This window comes from Eutrigla gurnardus (genome assembly GCF_963514095.1).
Source record: "Eutrigla gurnardus genome assembly, chromosome: 13".
In the NCBI taxonomy this organism is placed as follows: Eukaryota; Metazoa; Chordata; class Actinopteri; order Perciformes; family Triglidae; genus Eutrigla; species Eutrigla gurnardus.
The window spans coordinates 10,068,723-10,091,789 of NC_139936.1; the positions used below are offsets into that span (position 1 = coordinate 10,068,723).

General features: G+C 42.4%; 1 protein-coding gene and 1 pseudogene across 2 annotated transcripts; both read left to right on the forward strand.

The window, feature by feature from the left end:
• The first annotated feature begins 7,290 nt into the window (after window positions 1–7,290).
• LOC311023712 (queuosine 5'-phosphate N-glycosylase/hydrolase-like) lies at window positions 7,291–13,808 on the forward strand (annotated as a pseudogene). The gene is made up of 7 exons (XR_014599314.1): window positions 7,291–8,407; window positions 8,719–8,738; window positions 8,915–9,063; window positions 10,285–10,397; window positions 10,944–11,087; window positions 13,052–13,223; window positions 13,318–13,808. The product of XR_014599314.1 is annotated as a queuosine 5'-phosphate N-glycosylase/hydrolase-like (transcript).
• A 736-nt stretch (window positions 13,809–14,544) lies between these two features.
• On the forward strand, window positions 14,545–23,039 carry LOC311023844 (kinesin-like protein KIF27). The gene is given in 16 exon segments (XM_084025930.1): window positions 14,545–15,004; window positions 15,249–15,452; window positions 15,578–16,578; window positions 16,886–17,029; window positions 17,133–17,309; window positions 17,448–17,650; window positions 17,876–17,997; window positions 18,142–18,279; window positions 19,069–19,256; window positions 19,681–19,740; window positions 19,898–20,068; window positions 20,199–20,380; window positions 20,382–20,388; window positions 20,503–20,730; window positions 21,022–21,220; window positions 21,326–23,039. Coding segments are annotated over 16 exon segments (3,951 nt in total). The 5' UTR covers window positions 14,545–14,706; the 3' UTR covers window positions 21,955–23,039.
• The last annotated feature ends 28 nt before the right edge of the window (window positions 23,040–23,067 follow it).

Sequence of the window (23,067 nt, forward strand, 5' to 3'; positions counted from 1 at the left end):
TGTAAATCTCAACTGAAATAATCAAATCAAATACAAAACTTATGCCACTGCCAGGGCATTAATGTTATCCAGTTTGATATAATGCACTGTAACGCCGAGGTAATTGTGGTTACCCAGTGATGTCCAGTGGTCCCCAGTGAGAGCAACTGAGGGTGCACGTTGTAAACTTGTCATCTTTGCCGTTTTCTCCTTTTCATACAACTCATGTATTTTTCTTGTGATCTTGCGTCTTGAGGGAATCGCATACCCGACGTCATTTGTTGCGATTCTGAGAAGGTTTCTCAGACCAACGTCTTCTACGACACTAATCGGCCTGCAGGCTGTAGCTATCTACTTCGCGATCGCATCTGTTAGCTTCTCTTCTACCACACGTTGCATCTAACGTAGTCTGTCGAAGCCTCGCACCACTTGTTTCATTGAATGATTTGCCGGCATCATGTGCCATGTCTGTGCTGCATTTAGGTGGTATTTCAGACTCGTTAAACTTTGGTGATAAGACAATTTAGCGTTGCAGTGCTACTTTGGCTTTGTCGACTGCGCCGTCTGGAAGAACTTTATAATTAAAATTACCATGTAAAAACTGTCCGTACCCTTCTCCATGTCCCGCGTTCTCTCTTTTTCTGATTGTTTCCTGTGAGCGCAGCAGCATTAAGCAACATTCTATGCTCGCCCACGATGGACTTTTACAAAATAAAAGCCAGTGAGCCCCAGACGCGTTAAGGGGAGAAAGAAAATGAATGGCGACAATGAATTCAATAGTTAACGCAAAATTAACGCGTTAACGTGCCCAGCCCTAATATATATATATATATATATATATATATATGTATTTTTCTTTTTTTTTCTTCTTTTTTTTTGTTGGTGTCTTGTAAGCCCATGTGGGCTGGGCATACAAAAGTATGCATGACACAATAATAAAAGTAATTCATTCATTCATATATATATATTGATAGATCTGCTAACTGCTTGTTTAAAAGACCCAGTGTGACCAATAGTAACACATCTGCCAACGGGGGTGGGGTTTACATTTATAATGACTCATCAGGTTGACCAATAGTGACAGATCTGCCAACGTGGGTTGGCTTTACATTTATAATGACCAGATCTGCCAACCAATCACGAGCGATTATACTTGTTTAAAACTAGTGGTTTCATCCAATCCTGAGTGAGGATATTCAAGCCATCTCTGGCCAGGCGCGGTTTCGCTGCTATTCAAATGCTAATTAGAGCCTTCGCTGTGGTTCGTTTCCGACAATTTTCGGCACAGACGAACGCGCCGTTCGCAGCCTGTAAATTGTCGTTAACTCCCGAAAATTAGGGAGATTTTCGGGCGTTTACAGGGACGAAAATCCGACTTTTCATGCAGTGTCCCCCTGCTGCGCCGCCACACCCATCTTGGCGCAGGCGATCCACCAAACTGCCAAACTGACGGTGCGCAAGGCTGCGCTGGTCGAAACTTGCATTGCGCCGGCTCCGCCACCCTGCGCCGCCCTGCGCTGCGCCACGAAACTAGGGCCCTTAGTCTTTAGACGAAAATGCTTATTAGTTTTAGTCACATTTTAGTCATTGTTTACCTTCATAGTTTTAGTCTAGTTTTAGTCGACGAAAAGTAAAAACATTTTAGTCAACTTTTAGTCACATTTTAGCACTGCCGCCCCCATGCATCTGCTTTAAGCTGCCGGTCCATAACTTGGCCTATGTTGAATCTGTTGTCTCATTCTTTTCCTATGGGCTGCATTTGGCGAGCTATTACAACTGGACAATTCCATTCCATCAAGCTTCTAGCTGCTTCTGTCTATGAAATATGGATATTATTTTGGGTAGTGTCCATGGGCGGTTTTGTTGCCAGGAATGGTCCTTTCCACTCCCTGCCCTAAATATGTGTGTATATAGTGTACTCTTTGACCGTCATTTGCTCTGCTGTGAACTCCTCCGTGTCTCCCGTTTGGGCAGACACAACAACTCAAGGCCAAGCGTAAATCAGGCTTTCCGATTGGCTGTAAAAGCCGCTACGGGAGCCACTACGAGCGTCCGATGCATAAACTTAACTCTATACGTCACTAGCTAGATGGCGGATAAAAATAATGATCGATATACATAAACAAAACGGAGAAATGCGCCATGGAGAAGACGAGGAGACATCTAGTCACATCTTTACAACTTTACGCATTCGTTTTGTTGTCAGAAATAAATCGCTCACATGGCCAAGCAGGGTACCGTTGTTTAGCCCCGTTTCTCTAGTTTAAGAGGGGAAAAAAACGCATGTTTTTTTTTTTAATGTCCTTAGAACACACCATTAACATTTTAGTCCCGTCTCGTTAACGAAAACGAAGCAGACATCTCGTCATAGTTTTTATCATTAAGGATCTATTTTTTGCTCGTCATCCTCTCGTCTTAGTCATAGAAAAAATGCTTTTGGCGAACATATTTCGTCATAGTATTCGTTAACAAAATTAACACTGTCCTGTATTCAGGGTCGCGGGGGGGCTGGAGCCGATCCCAGCTGTCATTGGGCGAAGGCAGGGTTACACCCTGGACAGGGCCAACATGTAGAAACAGACAACCATTCACACTCACATTCACACCTACCGGCAATTTAGAGTCATCAATGAACCTATCCCCATCCTGCATGTCTTTGGACTGTGGGAGGAAGCCGGAGAACCCGGAGAGAACCCACGCTTACACGGGGAGAACATGCAAACTCCACACAGAAGGAACCCAGGCCCGACCCGGGAATCAAACCCGGGACCCTCTTGTTGTGAGGCGAGAGTGCTACCCACTACACCATCATGCAGCCCGATTCAAAGAACATACATGTACATTTTCATCAGGATCTAACAATCTGGGGCGCTTCCAAAAAATTCAAAAAATTTCCATTTTTGGCCTTTTTGGCCATTCACAGGGGTTGGACTTGATCTATGTTGAACTATACCGTTGAACCGATTGATACCAAAATTGGATATATGGTTGGAAAGGCCTTAAGGACAAAAAGGTGTCCAGGATATTAAGGGGCGTGGCCAGGTCGACGCCATGACTGCACTATTTTGAACCTTCGCCAAAGGCATCAAAGCTGTTATAACTTGCTCCAAAAAATGAATACTTGATAAGAGTCCCATCCTGAATACGTCTGCACTGGAATATTAACTCACAGTCAAGGCGCCACCTAATGGCGACATGAATTGTAACTGATTTTATGCCTTTTTTCTGAGTAACAGCCCCTTTAGGTTGGGCGTACACGCATTAAATATTTTTTCCTAGATAGCCCAGGTGACGATGTACAAAGAAGAGCCTCTTACGGGGCAGCCGGTGGCACAGTGGTTAGGGCAGCCGTCCCATGTACAGAGGCTCAACGACCTCGACGCGGCGATGTTTGACTCCCGGCCCGGGATCAGTTTCCCGAAATGTCTTCTCCCTCTCTCCCTGTTTCCACACTGTCTGTATAAAATAATAAAAGGCTTGAACGGAGCTCTAGCTGGAAAAAATAATCTTAGACCCACCGCCTAAAGTCAACATGAAGTGGGCAAAAAAATGTTTTTAACCACCTGCGTATCAGCTCTTTGACTGTAAATGGAGGGGGAGGTGAAGGAGGTGATGGACCTGGCTCCAGACGGGGGCCCGGGCTAGACCAATTTGGCATGGGAAACCTTACCAAAAGCACACAGGCAACACAGCCCTCAGGGTCATAAGGACGCACAAACCTCTCCACCACGGTAAGGTGATGGTTCCCGGAGAGGATAATATTGTTAATTATTATTGATTATTGTTAATTATCATTAATCGTCTTCACTTTCCCTCTGTGGCTCCGAGGGGAAACAGGAGGACATGCACAGCAAGCAGGGTAGGAGAGAAACCCAATTCCCCAGCTGCAGGGCTCCTCCCTGCCGAGCAGGTTCACGCAGGACGCTTTGTCCCATTGAAACACGACATGGTGGGGAGCCATATCGCCTCTTGTGTGAATGTTTCTGCAGCCCAACCCTCGTACACAACAAGCTCTGGAATCGAGCTTCTGGAAATAATTATCTTTTTCAATCTTTTCCAAGCCGGTGCCAGCTGAACTGTATGGGCTCATTTGTCCCTCCTGGAATGTGAATTATATTAATGATAGTTATTTTTCACATATTTTGAGTTAATATATACTGTATATATATACATATAAAGGGAAACCTGAGCACCAGGCGAAAAACCCTTATAGCAAATGTGTATTTTTTGTTCATTAAAGGGAAACCTGAGCACCAGGCGAAAAACCCTTATAGCAAATGTGTATTTTTTTGTTCATTAAAGGGAAACCTGAGCACCAGGCGAAAAACCCTTATAGCAAATGTGTATTTTTTTTTTTCATTAAAGGGAAACCTGAGCGCCAGGCGAAAAACCCTAACTCCACACAGAGGGACAGGTGGAGTTATTGGAGTTGGGGTAGATGGAGCTGAGGTGGATGGAGGTGAGGTTGGAGGTGAGGTAGATGGAGATGAGGGAGATGGAGGGTGGTGACGGAGATGGAGATGGAGAAGGCATGAATAGAAGGAAGGGGAGATAGACGAGCAGGGAGGAAGGGTGGAGAGGTTAAGGGAGGAGCTACTGTTGTCCAACCTGATCTGAACAACTAGCAGCCTCCTCCACCTGCAGGATGCCAACCCATTTCTTTCGGTGCATCCAGCTAAACCAGCCTTTCTCTCTCCCGATTTTTCTCCTCCTCCTTCTTGTGCATCTCATCCTTCGTCTTCTGCAGCTCTGTCAGTTCATTTTTTAACTTTTTCTTCTCATCCTCCATCTGGTGGAATTTTTTCTCAATCAGGTTGATCTGTGTGTCCCACCTCTGTTGATGATGGAGCAGGTGTTTGTTCTCTTCGTCCAACTCCTTGTTCTTGGCCTGCTTCTTTCTGAACTTTGCGACCAGAGCCATGTAGATTCTCTCCAAAGCTCCATATTTGGTTTCCTGGCTTTGGACTTTCTCTGCCAGATCCTTTTTGAGCTTGTCCTCATACTCCATCTGGATGATTTCTTTCTCAATCAGGTTGATCTTTGTGTCCCACCTCTGTTGATGATAGAGCAGGTTTTTGTTCTCTTCCTCCACCTCTTGTAGCTTTGACTCCAACTCCTTGTTCTTGGCCTGCTTCTTTCTGAACTTTGCGTCCAGAGCCATGTGGATTCTCTCCAAAGTTTCATATTTGGTTTCCTGGCTTTGGACTTTCTCTGCCAGATCCTTTTTGAGCTTGTCCTCATACTCCATCTGGATGATTTCTTTCTTAATCAGGTGTAGTTCTTTGTCGAAGCGGTGTTGTCTCATGCCCAGCTCTTTATTGTTTTCCTCCAATTCTTTGTGCTTGGACAGCTCCCTTCTGAACATGTCCTCATGTTTCCTTTTCTCATTCTTCATCATTTGGACTTCAATCCGCAAGTGGAATTTCTCCGTCATCCCCTCCCTTAACTGGTCTTCCAGAGCACTGCATCTTTTCTGCCACGCTCTGTTGCTCTCCAGGAGTTCAGCTTCTTTGATAAACAGCTTTGATTTGGTGTTCGTGAACATCTGATGGCTGGCCTCCAGAGAGGGATGATGGCCTTCAGACAGGGATGCTGGAAAATCCCCAAGACTGCAACCAACTCTCCCCCTGTTTATTTGGAAAATCCTTCTGAACATAGCCCTGGTTGTAGTGGACTGGAGCAGATTGAAATTGTCGACTGGATCTTTGTGTAGTAGAGTTACCGGTAAATCAGACCATACGTAACACAAACATACAGTTTCTCACTGATTTTAGCTCAGAGAGCAGAGCTTTATAACCTCAAAGCCACTTTCATTCTGTGATGTCACAGGATCAAAGCCACTTTCATTCCGTGATGTCACGGAATCTAAGCCACTTTCATTCTTTGAAGTCACATGTCATCGGAATGGACTTCACTGAAGGAAAAAAAGAATGGAGTGAGGTTGCTAGGAGACACTTTATTGTGTGTACTCGGTGATTGTCATTTTACTGCTGTTTTACTGAGGTGCAGTATTTTATGTAGTGTTGTCACGATACCAACATTTTGGTACCGGTACCAACATGGTATTTCGGTACTTTTCGATACTTTTTCAAATAAACAGAGAATGCAAATAATGTCATTACTGACTTTATTTTAATAGAAAACAATAACATATTAATCAGTAAATAAAATGAAATACCACAAAGACAAGCTTTTCTAATGCACACGATTTTAAAATAATGCATGTATGCGTTTTACAGCACTGGGAAAAAAAATAAGGGACCACTTCAGATTTATTGTAAATCTGCATGGCTACATGTATGGCAAAAAGTTTAAAAATCACTGTGAAAATATAAATAAAATAATATAATATAATAATATAAATAAACCAGCTCTATTTTTTTCTTCCAGAGCTACTTTTGTTAAGCGTGAAGGGGGGTGGCGCTTGCTTTTAGCACTGAATGTGGCTTTTTTTCCTGAGTAAATGACCTGTCGTTCCCTGAGCTCATTGTGCAGGTCTGGGTGCTTGTCCTTTAAGTGTTTGGCTAAGTCAGAGGTGTTTCCATTCGCCATGCATGTTTTAAAACACCGATTACACAGTGGTGCATCGGCGTTAACTGCCTCGCCTTGCGCATTTGTGGCCATATCACACTTCGCGCCCCTGGTTTGTCCACAAGTTGCGGCGTGGTGACGGTTGCAGCAGCCATTCTCCTCTCCGTGCTCCTCTCTCTCTCTCACAGACATAAATCCTTAAAAATGCAAGGTTGGTTTTATTTCAAACATTCTATCAACACATATGTACATCGATAGTCTGCCGTTACAATGGATTTGCCTCGGGTGCACTGTGGAGTCGATATGAGTGTTTTTAATACCATGCTAGCTAAGAACGATTGACTTGCGCTAGCCATAGCATAAGCAAACTCGGCAACTAGAAGAACTGAATGAAATTTCTTGAAAACGTCTCCAGACGTCTCGAACACACCGGCTCACTTGGAAAATAGGTCTTATGTCCAAAATTCTGAACTATCCCTTTAATCTTCCCTTCCATGTGAAGACATCGTGTAAGACAGTGTTAATTTTGGCAGCTATTTTAGATTTAGTCTTAGTCTTTAGACGAAAATGCTTATTAGTTTTAGTCACATTTTAGTCATTGTTTACCTTCATAGTTTTAGTCTAGTTTTAGTCGACGAAAAGTAAAAACATTTTAGTCAACTTTTAGTCAATACTTTTAGTCACATTTTAGCACTGCCGCCCCCATGCGTCTGCTTTAAGCTGCCGGTCCATAACTTGGCCTATGTTGAATCTGTTGTCTCATTCTTTTCCTATGGGCTATCATCAAGGATTTATTTTTAGCTCGTCATCGTCTCATCTTAGTCATAGAAAAAATGCTTTTGACAAAATATTTGTCATAGTTTTCGTTAACGAAATTATAACTGGTGGAGGAGAGTAAATCATCTGACTAGCATTCAAGAATAGCAGTGAAAATGAATTTCATTCCGTCCGACTATCCCATTATCAGCCGGATCGGGAACATATCATTAGCACAGAGCCGTTGGACACTTCAGTCAGCAGGAGCTTTTAGAGGTCGACGGAGAAGGATGTAATTTAGTTCTTTTGGTTTTAATAATGGGGTTGGTCAGAGATGGTCCTGTGTGCGGGGCCTTAATGTTTTTGTGCACTCTACTTCTCATTAATACAGCGCATGCATGAGATGTGATGATCTTCTCTTTACTCTTTAATAAAACAACAAAAAAACATGTTTCCCTTCATTGCATCTCTGCCGTCTTGATGAGTCTTTTAATTGTGACTGATGTAATTAATCAGGGAGATTATCTTTAAAATAACACTTCTCCAGAGATGTCTAGTGTTTGACTAAACGAAACTGGCATTCTCATCTCCCCCCTGCACTCACCCATGCATGAAGCTGCTCCTGAAGTCTGTAACGTGTCTGATTAGATGCAGAACAAACACCTTGCAAGCTCAAGGTGTGGTTAGAGTAGAATGAGTGCGGACCGGGAAATCACAGTCTGCCTATGTAACACTTTTAATGATGCACAGAAGCGGAATGACACAGGACATTATTTTCATGGTAATTTCCTTAGATGCATGTAGGGACTGCTGGGGAATGTATTTTAATACTTGTTAGTAATAATACGTATATATCCTGGGGCCTACACATGTCCCGTCAGGTGTGTTTCTTCTCCATGCAGTAGTGCCATTTCCATTATGGAGCCACCTCTGTTTCCACGAGAGTCTGGGCAGTTCATAGCAGAGCGAAGTCGGGATGTGTCTGTGGAGGAGGACGGAGTGCAGAAGGTGGCGGAGATGCTCTACAACCTCCAACACAGTGACGACCTGACAGCGAGTGGCTGGAAGAAGGCGAATCCATTAGCTCCAGCACCCACCTCTGACCAGGGGAGTCTATCACCGGCTGGGGCCACCCAGAGAAGTAGATTATTAGTGTACATGAGAAGTGAATTACATGTCACATGTTACAAAATATGTTGTTCGGGGGCAACAGCAGCAATACTAGATTGTTCAGTTGACAGATGGAAAGGATTCTATGGCCCAAGTTGTTGAGAGGCATCACATAAATTCCAGTAAAATATAGAAATTAATTAAATGAGGTCCCAGAACTCATATCTTCAATATACTCATAATATGGACACGAGTGACATCTCAGATGGCTTGAGATGTGCTGTTGTCTAATGTAGTTTGAATTTCAAGCCTTTGATACAACATCTTTGTTGCTTCTGACAGTTAACATAAAACAAATATGTGTAAGTAAAAAAAGTGAGCTCTTTATACTCAATTAGTGTACATGGATACAATTTTTATTGATTGATTTGATTACAAGACACTGTTTTTTTGTAACATTTGCCAGTTTTTAGCATTTTGGTAGAAGTCCCAGTCTTTCTCCTGCTCTCTTGATAATGTGTGTTTTCCAACATTGCAGGCCTTGAACTGGGTGTTTGTCGTGGACACCATGAACTTCTCCTTTTGGCCAGAGGAAAAAAACTCAACAGTGTGAGGTGACCTATAAAGGGAGCACGTTCACGGGCTACATGACTCTGTGTGCTGCCATCACCAGGGCCATGGAGGAAGGTGAGAACGCCATTAAATAATGTTACAACAACATGTTTTATTAGGTTAAAAATAGCATGTTTTGTTTTACGTCATAGTGAACTGATTTAGATTGCACACAGCGGACTCTCTTAGTTGGACAGTTGAAGTGATGCATTATAGCTGTGACTTGCTGCAGGATTCATCTAACTGCTCCGAAAATAAACCAGATTGTAGTTAAAAAAACAAAAAAAAACGTGGGTGATAAAAATGGCCCAATTATGAAGAAAAGATAACAACATGCTGTTGCTGTTACATCACATCATTGCCTTTTTTTTATAGATTGATTCACCTCTTTGTTAGCAGCTTCATCTCTGGAGAGAAAGATGTATAATCAGCCCCTTTTCTATGCTGCTTTTTGTTCCCTGTGTGCTTTTGTTGTGCGCTGCTATTATCAATTATAGTGTATGTACCCTTTACTTGAACTTGGGCTGCTGGGAAATTGCTTGGAGCTCTACATGTGCCTGTGCATTGTTCACAATTAGCGTGAATGACTCCGGATATGAATCAATTATGCCTCATATGGAATAGAGCACTCAATGTGTAGTCGCCGTGGCCTTGTGTAATTACAAGAGCTTCTCTCAGAAAAGCTCAGGTAGCTTTGGCTCCAGAGTGTAAATCTCAAGGGTTGACAGCATGAGATCAGAACAAATTATGTCTTTTGAGCCTCTTGCGAGAATTGGATGCTGCAGAGTATATATTCTGTGTTAATATAGAAGCCATAACTTAGTAGTAGTGAGTGTTCTTGTTCTCTACTATAGTTCCTCTAGATTAAAATCCATCTAGTTGCTCCTCCACACCACAGGCAGTGGTGGAAAGTAACTAAGCACAATCACTCAAGTACACAATTGAAATACATTGTTTGCTTCACTTTGCTGATATTACATTAAAAAACATAATGCTATGCTTATATGATATGATAAAATACTATAATCTACCTAATAGTATATAAAGTATCCAGAACTACAACATTAAAATGATTATTTGATGATAAAAACTGAATAATAGAATATATTATTATCATACAAGACAGTCATTATGCATGATAGGTCATTTTACTTTAGTTATTTTAAGTACATTTAGCTGATATTACTTTTGTAGATTGCAGATTTTTAAATTCAGGACTTTTACTTGTAATGTGAATCATTTTTAGGCTGATACTTAAGTAAAGGATCTGCATACTTTCTCTGCCACTGTCAACAGGTATACCCATCACTGATCCAAAGTACTTCTCTCAGATGAGTGTGGAAGAGTTGGGACACGTCCTTCGGTCAGACAATGACACACCCATGCCCATGCTTCAGGAGCGCCACCAGGTTGTAACATTATCATGTTAAAGTCCCATATGTTATATTATATTATGCAAAGCTGACTTCTGCATGAAACCATCAAGACGGCGTTCTTGGCACTGATGTAGCACAAAGCAGGGTTTTTCAGTTGAAATACAAACGGATCTGGTGAGAAACAAGTTGTAATTTCCAGTCTCTAGTCAAATGGCTGAACAAAGAAGGTACACAGAGAAGAGGATTATTACATCTTTACATAGTACATTATGTATTTGTATGTGTATATTTGTGTGTAGAGTCGCACGTGTGATTTACAAAGTGAAAATAATACATGAAGCTCAACCTTACACACCATGTTCCTTGGCTGATTAGATTTTATTAATGTGTTTTAATAAAAAAAAAATGTTTAAAGCTCAATTATTCTGTCTATTGGTGTTCCATTATTTGCTGAACTGCGTTCCCCTCATGAGAAGTGGAATTTGACAGTACGCAGCTCCTTAACCTCCTATTCACTAGAATGGTTATACTAATTATATAATCATTGTAACACCTCACATACTGGATCTTTCTAACAAGGTGCTCACCGAGGGAGGCCGTGTGCTGCAGGAGCACGGAGGAAGCTTCCGGAGTTTTATCAGCCGAGTCGGGAACGACGCCCGGAAGATGGTGGAACTCATCGTGGAGAAGATCCCTTCCTACAGGGACGAAGCTACATATGAGGTTAGCGTTAGATGGGGATAAAGTTGTGGGATATTTCATGTTTGATAATTGGTGAATAAAGTCATGATTGGCTGAAAAGAAATTCCCATAAAGCAACCGTGAAATTTTGACATGACAATGATTTGAAGTTTATTCATGGATAACCCCTTGAGATGAACAGTCATCTCGTTTTCAAGGGGGTCCAACATACAATACAAGACAAGACATTGTTACAGCAACAGACATAACATACATAAATACATAGATACATAGAGGCTCTCATCAATCCACCTATCCAGACACCAATCCCAAAACCCCTCCATCCCCACCTGCTGCAGTTATGACAATTTTCAATTGACATGACATATACAACCACCTACCACACAACACACATCAGTACAGACGATCAACACTACTGCATGACATATCATTTCATGGCATTGTGACACAATACACTAGTAACAGGTACATGGTTTTATACGGAAGGGCAAAAGTGTATTTTTAAATAGACGAAATGAGCTAATAGTTCTTATGGCACTAGGCAGAGTGTTCCAGTCAGAAGGAGCTTTAAATTTAAATGAACGTCTCCCAATTTCTTTGTTGGTTCTTGGGATAAAGAAAAGGGTTGCTGAATATGTCTTAGTGAGTATGAGGGTGTGCATGGTAACAGGGATTGTTTTAAATAAGAAGGGTAGTTGAAATGGATGCATTTAAAGATGAACTGGAACCAGTGGTAGCATCTTCGAGCATGGGGGGATAACCAGTTTAGTGTTTGGTACATAGAACAGTGGTGAGTTAGATATGGACACCTTAAAATAAATCTGCAAAGACTATTATAAATTACATTGAGGGATTTAAGATGTACCTCAAATGTATTCTGATATACAATATCAGCATAATCCAATATTGGAAGTAATAGTTGAGAGACAATTCTTTTTCTCATCTGAAAGGTGAAACAGTTTATATGACGCTAAAGAATAGCAAGATTACAGCTGAGTGTTTTAGAAATCGTCTCAATATGCTGCTTAAATGAAAGAGTTGGGTCGAGCCAAACACCAAGATATTTAAAGCTTACTACTTGTTTCAGTGGTGATTCTTCATTAAATGATAAAGTCAAATCAACAGAGTTACCAAGGCCTTGTCTGGTACCAAATAACATACTGCATGATTTATTTTTATTTAAAATTAGTTTGTTACATAAAAGCCATTTCTGAACAAGGGTAAGGTCTGATTGAAGGGATCTTTCAATTTCTGACTTATTGGTACTAGATGTATATAGCACTGCGTCATCGGCATATAATTGTGTTCGACAGTCAGAACAGATATTAGGGAGGTAATTTATAAAAATAGAGAAAAGGAGTGGTCCCAAAGACGAACCTTGCGGGACCCCTTTCTCAACAGTTAAGAAGTTGGATTGACTTCCATTAAAGGTAACACATTGGCGTCTATTATGAAGGTATGAATTAAACCACAGTAGATCGTTTTTAGAGAGACCAATAGAGTAAAGCATATGATTAAAACATTAACTACATCTGAAATACTGAAATAATCAGCAAGCATATCAGAATAGCTCTGAGGTGTTTTGTCTTTTGAAGTGGTTGCCATGGCTTACTTTTCATTCATTGTATGTACAGTACAACTGTGTAGACACTTTGAATTCATAGTATTTAAAAAAATATATAGAATATGTATTAAAAATCTTGAAAGCATATAGGAAGTGTGATGTGATCTGAAATAATGCATTTGGAGTGATGTGAGAGTTCCATCTCCTGGCCAAAGGCAGTGTGGCAATGATGCTCCCTTCATATTATACAGACAGTGAAGGAGTCTTTGCACATGCATTGTTGCCATGATTTTATTTATTAATTTACTTGTATTTAATAATCTCCTTTTCAAGGGGGCCCTGGCATAAAATATTTCTTATAGCAATGGATCGAACAGCACATACAGTATAAGCAGAGTGAAGAGCTGCCCTTGTGTTTCAGGGGAAGAGAATCTCGTTCTACAAGCGAGCCCAGATACTGGTGGCAGATTTCTGGGGTGTCATGGAGGCCAGAGGAGAGGGTGACCTCATTGACATGGACTGGCTCACCATGTTCGCAGACTACCGGGTCCCGGTAGTCTACTCTGACGCACTGATGCAGGCGCTGAACAATGGTGAGACAGGAGCGTATGTGCGTCTCTGGTCATAAAGAAATGAATCATTTAGAAATAGTAAGGAATTAACTCTCTGGTTGCTTTTTTCGCCCAGGTGAGCTGCTGAGTTCAGGGGACAGGAGAGAAGTCGAGATCCGAGGTTGTTCGATTTGGTCTGTAGAGCTGATCAAAGACCGCCTACGTGAGCTGGTGCAGGAGAGAGAAGGACAGACTTGCAACATCAACTCCACGGTCATCGACTTCTACCTGTGGCCTTATGCCAAGCAGCACCACACAGAGATGGCTCACATTCCCATACACCACACACGCTGTATTTACTACTGACAAGCTGGCAACCTTACATACAGTAGACTGCACTTCTCAGCGTGCAGCCTTGGCATCGATGCCGTTTCCCTGGGATGAAGCCAGGTATGTCCCCGTGCCAGATATGCAGTATGTACAAATGGGCCTCTCTGTAGCTGTAATGAAAAAACCTGTGTCAAGCTTTAATGTAACGTGCTGGTCTGAGCAGATAGTAATGCTGTACTCCATTAGCAGTCACCTAAATGTTTTCTATTGTTGACGTGGAGCATTTTCTACCAAACGTTTCGCCGGTAATGAAGAGTTTATCTGCAGCAGCTTGAAAATGTGAACACTCAGCCAATAGAGAAAATAAAATATTTTAATTAGATATTGTGAGTTACTTATTGAAAGGATTGCAAACGATGCATATTTCACATCATATACGGCTTACCATAAAGCATGATATCTGCATGAAGTATTTCTCATTTTGAAGAAATTTATGTTTTGAATAATCCCAAATAGATCATTTCAAAGTAATGAAAGAAAAAAAGGAATAACTCAAAAATATTAGATTTAAAAAATATATATTCTTGGCTCAAATGGTGTTAAGGCATCTAGTATTTGGGTGGAGGAAGTGGAAGCAGAGAGGAAGGCAGAGGAAGAAGCACTGGCCTCCATATGTTTTTGAAAGAATACACCTGTAAATTAGGAAAATAAACATGGGAATTCAATGTCAAATGCTCAATATCAAAAACATAACTCATTCTAAAATATATATTAATAAATACATCTTTAATATTTTCTTTAATTTTGTTTCTACATAATTTCTTAATGCCATTTTGTTTTTAATTGACTTTTTTTCATGATCCTCTGATCAAAAGTTTGGTTTGTTTTATATACATAACGTCCGAGGGTGGCGCTATTTCCTTCACCTATTCGGTCCGCCCTCCATCAAGGCTCTTGAACGCCTCCCTTTGCTTTCCTCGACTGCTGCTGCAGCACGCAGGCGCCGGGCGGTTTCCCGGGCAACCGAGGAGCGGCGGCAACAAACGGGAGATGGGACCAAGTCAACAACTAACGTCAGACGGTTTGTTTTTGATATATTAGCTCATTTGCGCGTGTTAATTTCATATACAGCAAGTTTTTAAAAAGTTGGACCACCACTAATTAGCGATAGCAATTGCCAGGACACTTCACCGTCATGAGCGAGGTGTGTGTCCGGGTGGCGCTCCGTATCCGGCCCCTGCTTCCCAAAGAAGTCCTCCACAACCACCAGGTGTGCGTGCGGGTGCTGCCGGACTCCGCACAGGTGATGCTCGGCTCAGACCGACTCTTCTCCTTCGACAACGCGTTTGGACCGACGGCCAGCCAGGATGAGCTGTACGAGTCCTGCGTCCAGCCCCTGGTGGAGTCGCTGGTCGACGGCTACAACGCCACCGTCTTCTGTTATGGACAAACGGGTTCTGGGAAGACATACACGCTCGGAGGAGGAAACGGGGGTAAGTCGCACAGAACACAGGTGGCAGTTTTCATCCCAAAATGAGCTTTCAAATATCCAGTTACACTATTTGGGAAAATGGCAGGTGGGAGCTACATTTTCAACTTGGATCTTGGAAGAATATTGTATAAGTTTCTATTATACGTTGATATACGTGTGTGTGTGTGTGTGTGTGTGTGTGTGTGTGTGTGTGTGTGTGTGTGTGTGTGTGTGTGTGTGTGTGTGTGTGTGTGTGTGTCTCCCAGATGAAGAGGGTGGAATTATTGACTGCGTGGCCCAGGATGTGTTCATGTTGCTTGGAGAGAAGAAGAAGAAGAGCGGTGAAGGTGTGGATGCCACAGTGCGGGTCTCATATATGGAGCTGTACATGGAGGAACTGCGAGACCTGCTGGAGCTGCACACCATTCATAAAGAGCTTCACATTAGGGAGGATGAGAGGGGAAACACAGGTCATTGATATTTTGGACACTTTGTACATTGGATAAATGGTCACTAGGCAATGTAATATGCCAAATAGGTGTAAATGCTTTTCATAAAAATAAATATCCCTGTGTGGTTTTGTTTGTGTTTTCAGTGGTGGTGGGAGCAAAAGAGATGGTTGTCACCTCAGCAGAGGAGCTGCTAAGTGTTCTAGAGGCAGGCAACTCCCTGCGCCACACTGGCACTACAGGAATGAACGAGCACTCCAGTCGCTCTCATGCCATCCTCACCCTCCAGCTTATCCAGTGTGGCCCCAGCATCAACTCCTCCTCAAAATCCGTCCGCTCTTCCAAACTCTGTCTGGTGGACCTAGCGGGCTCGGAGCGTGCTGGAAAAACTGGAAACACTGGGACACGAATCAAAGAGTCTGTGCATATAAACACAGGCCTGCTTGCCCTGGGCAATGTCATCCGTGCCCTCTCTGATCCTGGTCGACATCGCCGTGGCAATAACTGCAGCAGTGCACACATACCGTACCGTGATGCCAAGATCACCCGTCTTCTCCGTGATTCGTTGGGAGGCACCGCCCATACGCTGATGGTGGCTTGCGTGAGCCCGTCTCACCACAGCGTAGCTGAGACTCTGAGCGTCCTGCAGTTTGCATCCAAGGCTCGTCACATTCGTAACCATCCCGGAGCTCTATCTACTCATGCAGAGGTTAAAACCTCTCCTACAACCTGGGACCCCGGTGAGGCTCGGCTGGGTGAGCTCGAGTACGAAGTGAAGACACTGAGAGAGCTCTTGAAAGAGAAAGAGAGAGAAATGGAGAGGGAGAGGACAGGTGAAGGAGCTGGAGAGGGGGGCAGCTTCAAAGAGCCCAGTCAGATGAGTACGCCTGATCCATATAAGGAGGCGAACAAAGAAGAGCCAACGCCGTACCGTCTCCTGGCACAGGAAGCTGCTGCCCTGCTTGCAGAAGTCCCCAATCCCACCTTAAGTCATTCATTCAGGCAGCGGCTGCAGGATTGGCAGGAAAGACTGATGGCTGTCAATCACTCCCATCAAGCTGATGAGGATGACTGCTCAGTGGGGGGCAGAGATCAACCCCACCATGTCACCATATTAACACTCGGAGAAGAACTCGACAGGTGCAAGGTAATGAGAACAAGTAAAAACGTTCGAGGTCACATAACCTTAATAAAGGCAACTTTCCATGATGGTGTACCAGTGCAGTCAGTGCCCTGTGTATGCTGGAGTACCTGATTGGAATTAAGCCATCTTAATGTTATTAGTCTCACATGTGTTCCCTCTGATTACAAGTTATAATGTCCATTGTGATATCCATGCTGTAAAAAACACAATAAAAATATTTTGGCTTTAAGAAAATAAAAAAGAGGGCTTTTGAACTCTATACGTCAAGGTAAAAAGAAATAACCACAGAAAACTCTTGTGTCTCTCTCAGGAAGCTCTCGCAAAAGAGGAACAGCTATTAGAGCAGAACGATGCAGATCTGAGACAGGTTAAAAAAGAATTAGAGAAACTTCGCCAAGAGAGCAAAAGCCATCTTCAGGCCTTGGAGGAAGAAAAGGAACGCACTCGTTTCCAGGTGAGGACAGGAGTCCTGAGTGCATCACATACATACAGTACAAAATACAGTAGAATCTGCAAATACAACTTCTGTGCGCACATTTATGTGTGAATGTTTTCAGACTGAACAACTTGTGGACCAGCAGATCCTGATCAATCATCTTCGTGGTGACCTCATGACCTTAAGGGGTGCAACCTCAGGGGCAACTGTGGAAACAGGGGCTTCTGTTAACCCAGACTGGAGACCCCACAGTGTCCCTCTGCTCAGACACAACTGTGGACACAAACCTCCAAGGAGGGTAGGTTGTTCTGTGTGTGTAATTATTTGTGGGTTGTAACTGTTGCACTTTAACCTTTTGTTCTGTTGTACCAAATGTTTAAATCCATAGCTTCATGATTTTGGATTTATCTATCCGAATGCATGTGTGTGTTTTTAGATCCACTCCAGTCCCCCGGCGTATTCACTGGAGAGGGTGATGGCAGCCTTTAAGATGCGCAGTCATCTCCTGCTGGCTGAGATTGAGGAGAAGGATGAGGTGTACTGCCCATTCATAAAACAACAGGCAGAGAGCAAACACAATGAGGAGGAGGAGGAGGAGGAAGAGGAGGAGGATATCTTTGTGGGCAAAATTGGATTTAGGTGAGAGCCTGTATAATTCAAGCCTACTGGTTCTTACTTTGTCAAGCCACCAGCGATTCACACTGCTATTACAGAAGATGAAAGGAGCTGACATTAATGATGCCAAGCTCTAACAAAAATGAATAATATATAACAGTTTTCTTATAGTTTTCTTAAGTTATATCGTTAGCATATCAATTAATCTAAAATGATCTCGCTAATCAAAAGTTGTGACGATTACTCCAGGCGTTCTTTAAACCGAACATGGACCAGTTGGCAGAAGAAATCAGCTCTTAAAGAGAAGAACTATGGACTAGACCAAACATCTCATGGAAATCCATTAGTACAGCAGCCTCAGGGGGCCACAGGTATAGTTTTTGTGTATTTGACTTTTCAGCATTTTATTCTTTCTTGGTGCTTGATTTTATGTCTCAGAGCTCTTCTCTGACTTACCATCGACTTATTTTACATCCAAGAAGCTGTTCATATTGTCAGTTGCTATGTCTTCTCAGGGACCAAGGAAAACAACGCCAAGCAAAGCCATGTGAGGAAGGCGAGACTAAGAGCCAGCGTTACTCAGAGGAGGATCCAAGATCTGTCCGTCAACATGCGCATGAAACAGGAGCTCATCAAACAGCTGGACAAAACTGGTGTGTTTAAATAAATACCCAGTATGTATTCCTGTGTTCTTGTCTCTGTTGGTTTGTAGTTATAATCAACCTGGTATACCGATTCAAGAACAATGGAAATGTCGGGCGGATTTGATTGTGTTAGTCAACGTTGGTTAAAATATTCTTGTAATACTGATAAGAACTCACGGCAGCTTTCAGAGACATCTTCTAAGTGAATTTAGAAATTTGAGGATGACCACAGCAGCAGAGAGAAAGACAAACTTTTATTTTGAGGATATAGTAGCAATATGTACACATAACCAACCTATGGTTATAACCCATAACAATCACATTATTATCAAGGGACTTTAGTCTGGTAAAACCCTGATGTATAATTTGGAAAATTTCTGCAGACAACGATGCATGCCTCACCTGCGATTGCCAAATATTGGAGAAGCATTGAGAGATGATGGTAATTTTTTATTAACAAAAACATGTCTGGGGCCCAGGCATGGGTAGAGTTGGTATGTGGTGACTAATCAACATAAAATGATGGCTTGAGAAGCAAATGGGGAACCATGAGAAGTACCAAAAGCATGAAAAAAAATGAAGGATTTACAGTTTTGGAAATAACGCTGTCCATGGAGAGACTAATTATTATTTTACTGTAGCTCAACTGGGCTTTTGTACTGCATTGCTAGGCAACAACTGCACAACACCAGTGAATCATGACGTAATAGTTTCAAAACCTCTGACATTGTATTTATATGTGTTATCTCTAATTTCAAGCAATATTTGCATCTCTGAATGTGTGCGTTTGCCTGACAGACAAGGAGACCCAAGCAGTGGACAGACATGGCGCTGGCGTGTTGGCAAGACTCGCCATGCAGAGCCAGCAGGCCCGAGCCGAGGTGTACCACAGCCTGCAGCATCTGGGACTGCAGAGAGCACAGCTTCAGAGCAGCCTCAGGCAGCAGAGAGAGACCAATGACAACAATGAACTGGACCAAAGGGAGGTTAGTTGTACAGATTGATCAACCCAGTAACATCAGACACATTGGAAAAAGAGATCAGTTCAGTGTTGTGTAAATCTTGAAGGTTGAACATACAGTAGTTGTATTTATGATTATTTTAACAAATATTTGATTATTTCTGACATCTCACAGTCAGTTAAGCAAGTCAACTTGGCTTGAATTTGCTTTAACTGGGGTTTAAGTGTAGATCTGGTTTTATAATTTTAAGACCAGTTTCACTAAACTAATACTAACCCTGCTCAGTCCAGATTAAACCTTGGTGTATGCAAAGTATGCAAATCATCCACTCACATCATCTTAGTTCAGTTAGACATTGGGAAATACAAAACTACAACAGCTAACACGCAGCATGGGTAAATCATTACTGACTCCTTATTGAGTATATGATTTATGTTTTTGTTTCTAGGAACAAAGGCAAGACGAGTTGACTGTGTGCAAAATCAATCACCAAGAGTTAAAGGGAAAGGTAAATATTGTTGTTGAATATAGCTGCAGAATACATCTATCCTACCTTTCTTACTATCTGTCATTGCCTTCTAATCTGTCTGTCACGTCCCTTCTCCTTAACCCTTTCCTCCTTTTACCATCCTCTTACTCCTCGACCCTCCTTGTCATCACCATAGCTGCATGACAGTATTTGGCTGGAGGAGGAGGAGGAGCGAGTGTTTCAGAAGAGAGCAGAGCTGCAGGAGCTGGAGGAGGAGCTGAGGAGGAGAGAGGAGGTTCTCCTGCGCAGAGAGGCATGTCTGCAACAGAAAAACAAACTGGAGGTTAAGATGCTGCGCTCCAGTCAGGTCAGCCGGTATACCTGTTGAGGCCCTTGTGTGATTACGTTTTTATTGTGATTGAACAAAGGTCTGTTATGGATTAGGGCAACATGTATTATTGCTGGGATCTAGATGTTCTTTGTCAATTGCTTCTCAGGCTCTGAGTCAGGACCTGCTGCGTGTGTCGGTGCAGTTGGAATCTCTGGAGGAGCAGCTGCAGAGCAGCGGCAGTGTGATGCAGTCTGGAGGACTCACCATGGAGGAACTGGAGACAGAGAGAGACGCACTTAAAAAGAGGAGAGACACTCTGGAGAACCAGCTGAAAAACGTGAACATTCTGTGTGGCTGTGATAGACCTGGTCTATGTATTGAACAGGACATTATTTCATGATGCGTTTTATAGTTCATCATGTGTCTCTTTTATATTTGTTGCACTTTGATTTGTGTGTGTCTTTGTGTAGGAGGAGCATTCCTTGCTTCAACTGGAGGAAGCTATTGAAGCTCTAGATGCAGCTCTGGATTTTAAAAACCTCTCCATTCAGGACAAACGGAAGAAGTTGTTGATTACCGACACCTCTTCGCATCTGCCACGGAGCGCTGAACCCGCCCAACACTGTGATGTCATCAGGAAGCTGAAGGGGTTCTCACAACCTGAAGCTTCGGAGCTGCTCGTTAAATATTTCAACAAGGCAAGATAAAATGCATGCCCACATATGAATATACGCACGGTCAGCTCTGCATGCAAAGCCTTCATGCGCTCCATGGTGAAGCTTTGCTGAAATATTATTCATTCTTCCTCTGGTGCCAATCATCTTTCTGGTCTTATACCATCATGAACCATATCAACTTCTCTCCAGGAGGTTTCTGTGCTGCACGATGATCCCCCTCCCAACTGTTTTGCTCTGTCCATAATTCCTCCTCTGCAGGTGAATTATATGTGTTTCTCTGTTTCTCCGTCCCACCTTTATCAATCCCTCCAGGTCGTCTGTCTTCGTGAGACGGAGCACCGTTTGCGTTTGCGTTGTGAAGAGCTGGAGATTCATGCTGGAGAGCAAGAGGTGATGCTGAAGAAAAGGGAGGTTGCCATGCAGCGCCTGGCCCTGGACGCAGACCGCAGCCTCACCCAGCAGCACCACGATCACCAAAACAATATCCAGTTATTGCTGCAGAAACTTAAAGGTGAGTGAAATAGATCAGCCTGCAAAGAAATTGAGTGAACATTGCTGTTTCATTTACTTTTGCCTCCCTGTGTGTGTGTGTGTGTGTGTGTGTGTATTTATTTAGAGGGTGGTTCAGGAGAGGCACAGCCTATTGAAGACAGACTGCAGCATCTGGAGAAAGAGCTGTTTTTCTACAAAAGCTCTAGTCGGCAGCTTAAAAAGAAACTCAAAGAGCTTCTCAGTGACACCTTACACCCCGTCAATCAGCCCTCACACACACAGGAGCCCAGACGAAAACACAATGTGCAGATAAGCGCAAGTGCAAACGGACCCCAGACACACACTGAAGAAGTACAGATAAGGACACATATTGTAACATCATACACGAAGATACACGCTGAGCAAACAGACAAAGAGACAAACAACGATGATTCTCATATGAAGAAACATGCACACCAAATTCCCCGTCCCTCTTCAACTTCGGACCTCCAAACACGCAAAATGACAAAAATGGCTGAAAATGGCCACCTGCACACACAGTCCCTGGGGAGGACTGAAAGAGGGGCGGTTCTCTCGGGGGAAAGTTTAGAGAGGACACCTGTCCGTTTGAATCGCAGGGAGCTGAGACAGATCTCTCCAGCTGACCTACAGGTCTGTAGTCTTTCCACAAGGAGGCGACAGTCTGTTGTCGATACCAGCACAGAGACAATACTGGAGGACTCTATAGAAGTACCCAGAAACACTGACAGATGATGTTATTATGAGTCATATGGTCGCAGCACTGTGTGCATTAGATTCCAGTGTGGTGCTAGTAAGCGAAGGAAAATATGTATCATGAATAAACAATGACAAACTCTAATTGAATATGAATGAAACATCCTCTCACCTGCGTATCTTGTGAAAATGTTCCTGTAATAATTGTTGGAAAACACTTAATTTAAGTACTTTGTGGGACTAGCAGGTCAGTGAGAAACTCTCACAAGCCTTCATATAATCAAAAATAATATTTAATGCAGATCCATATTCACAATATTCTGAAGAGTGAATTAAGAGTTAAGTTGAACCGGTTTTGTTCTCAGTTTTTATTTATGATTCATCCTTTGTTACACATGGCCATACCACTGTTGATGTAACACCACATAATAGTGAAACCACGAAAATTAAGAACTGTAGAGTTCATGTCTGGAGGAGTAGAAAGTGTGTTTAATATTGGATTGTTTTTATTGTGATCCAGTTTCGTCTCTTCATATAGCGCCCTCCTTCTTATCCATCTTTCTTGGTCAGAACACAATGGCCCTGATAAATGACATTTACAGACACATTTCCAATAACATAGCAGGTGTGTTGTTGTGTTTTTACTCTTGACTTGTTGTGTGAAGGTTTTGTCTCAGCTCTTGCTACACAAAACTGTACATTTTACATTGGATCTTAACTTTCAAGCTCTCTTCTTAATGCAAAAAGCAGCACTTTTCTGATATTTCCGTAGCAATAAAACAATACAGCTTACCTGACTGTTATCACTAACTGCATCCACTAAATGGATTCCGCAATTTTTATGAATAGTTTAAAAGATAGAACATGTTGATCAACATTTTGTTGAATGTAATCAAACACGTGCCTTGTGAACAAAAGTGCTTTGTTTTTCACCTTTAGTTTTCAAGACTTTAGCACTTAAAATCGACTAGACTCGACAGTAATGCAGTAATATAAGGCTTGGAATTGTGTTTTTGTTATTTACATCTTTTATTTATAAAAAATGTGTTCAATCTGTGTACATTCTGTCCTATTTGTTGTAGGTTGATTGCTGTGTAAAATTATTTTTGATATGGGTGACTCAGTCAAATGTATTAAACGTTAGTATGCATC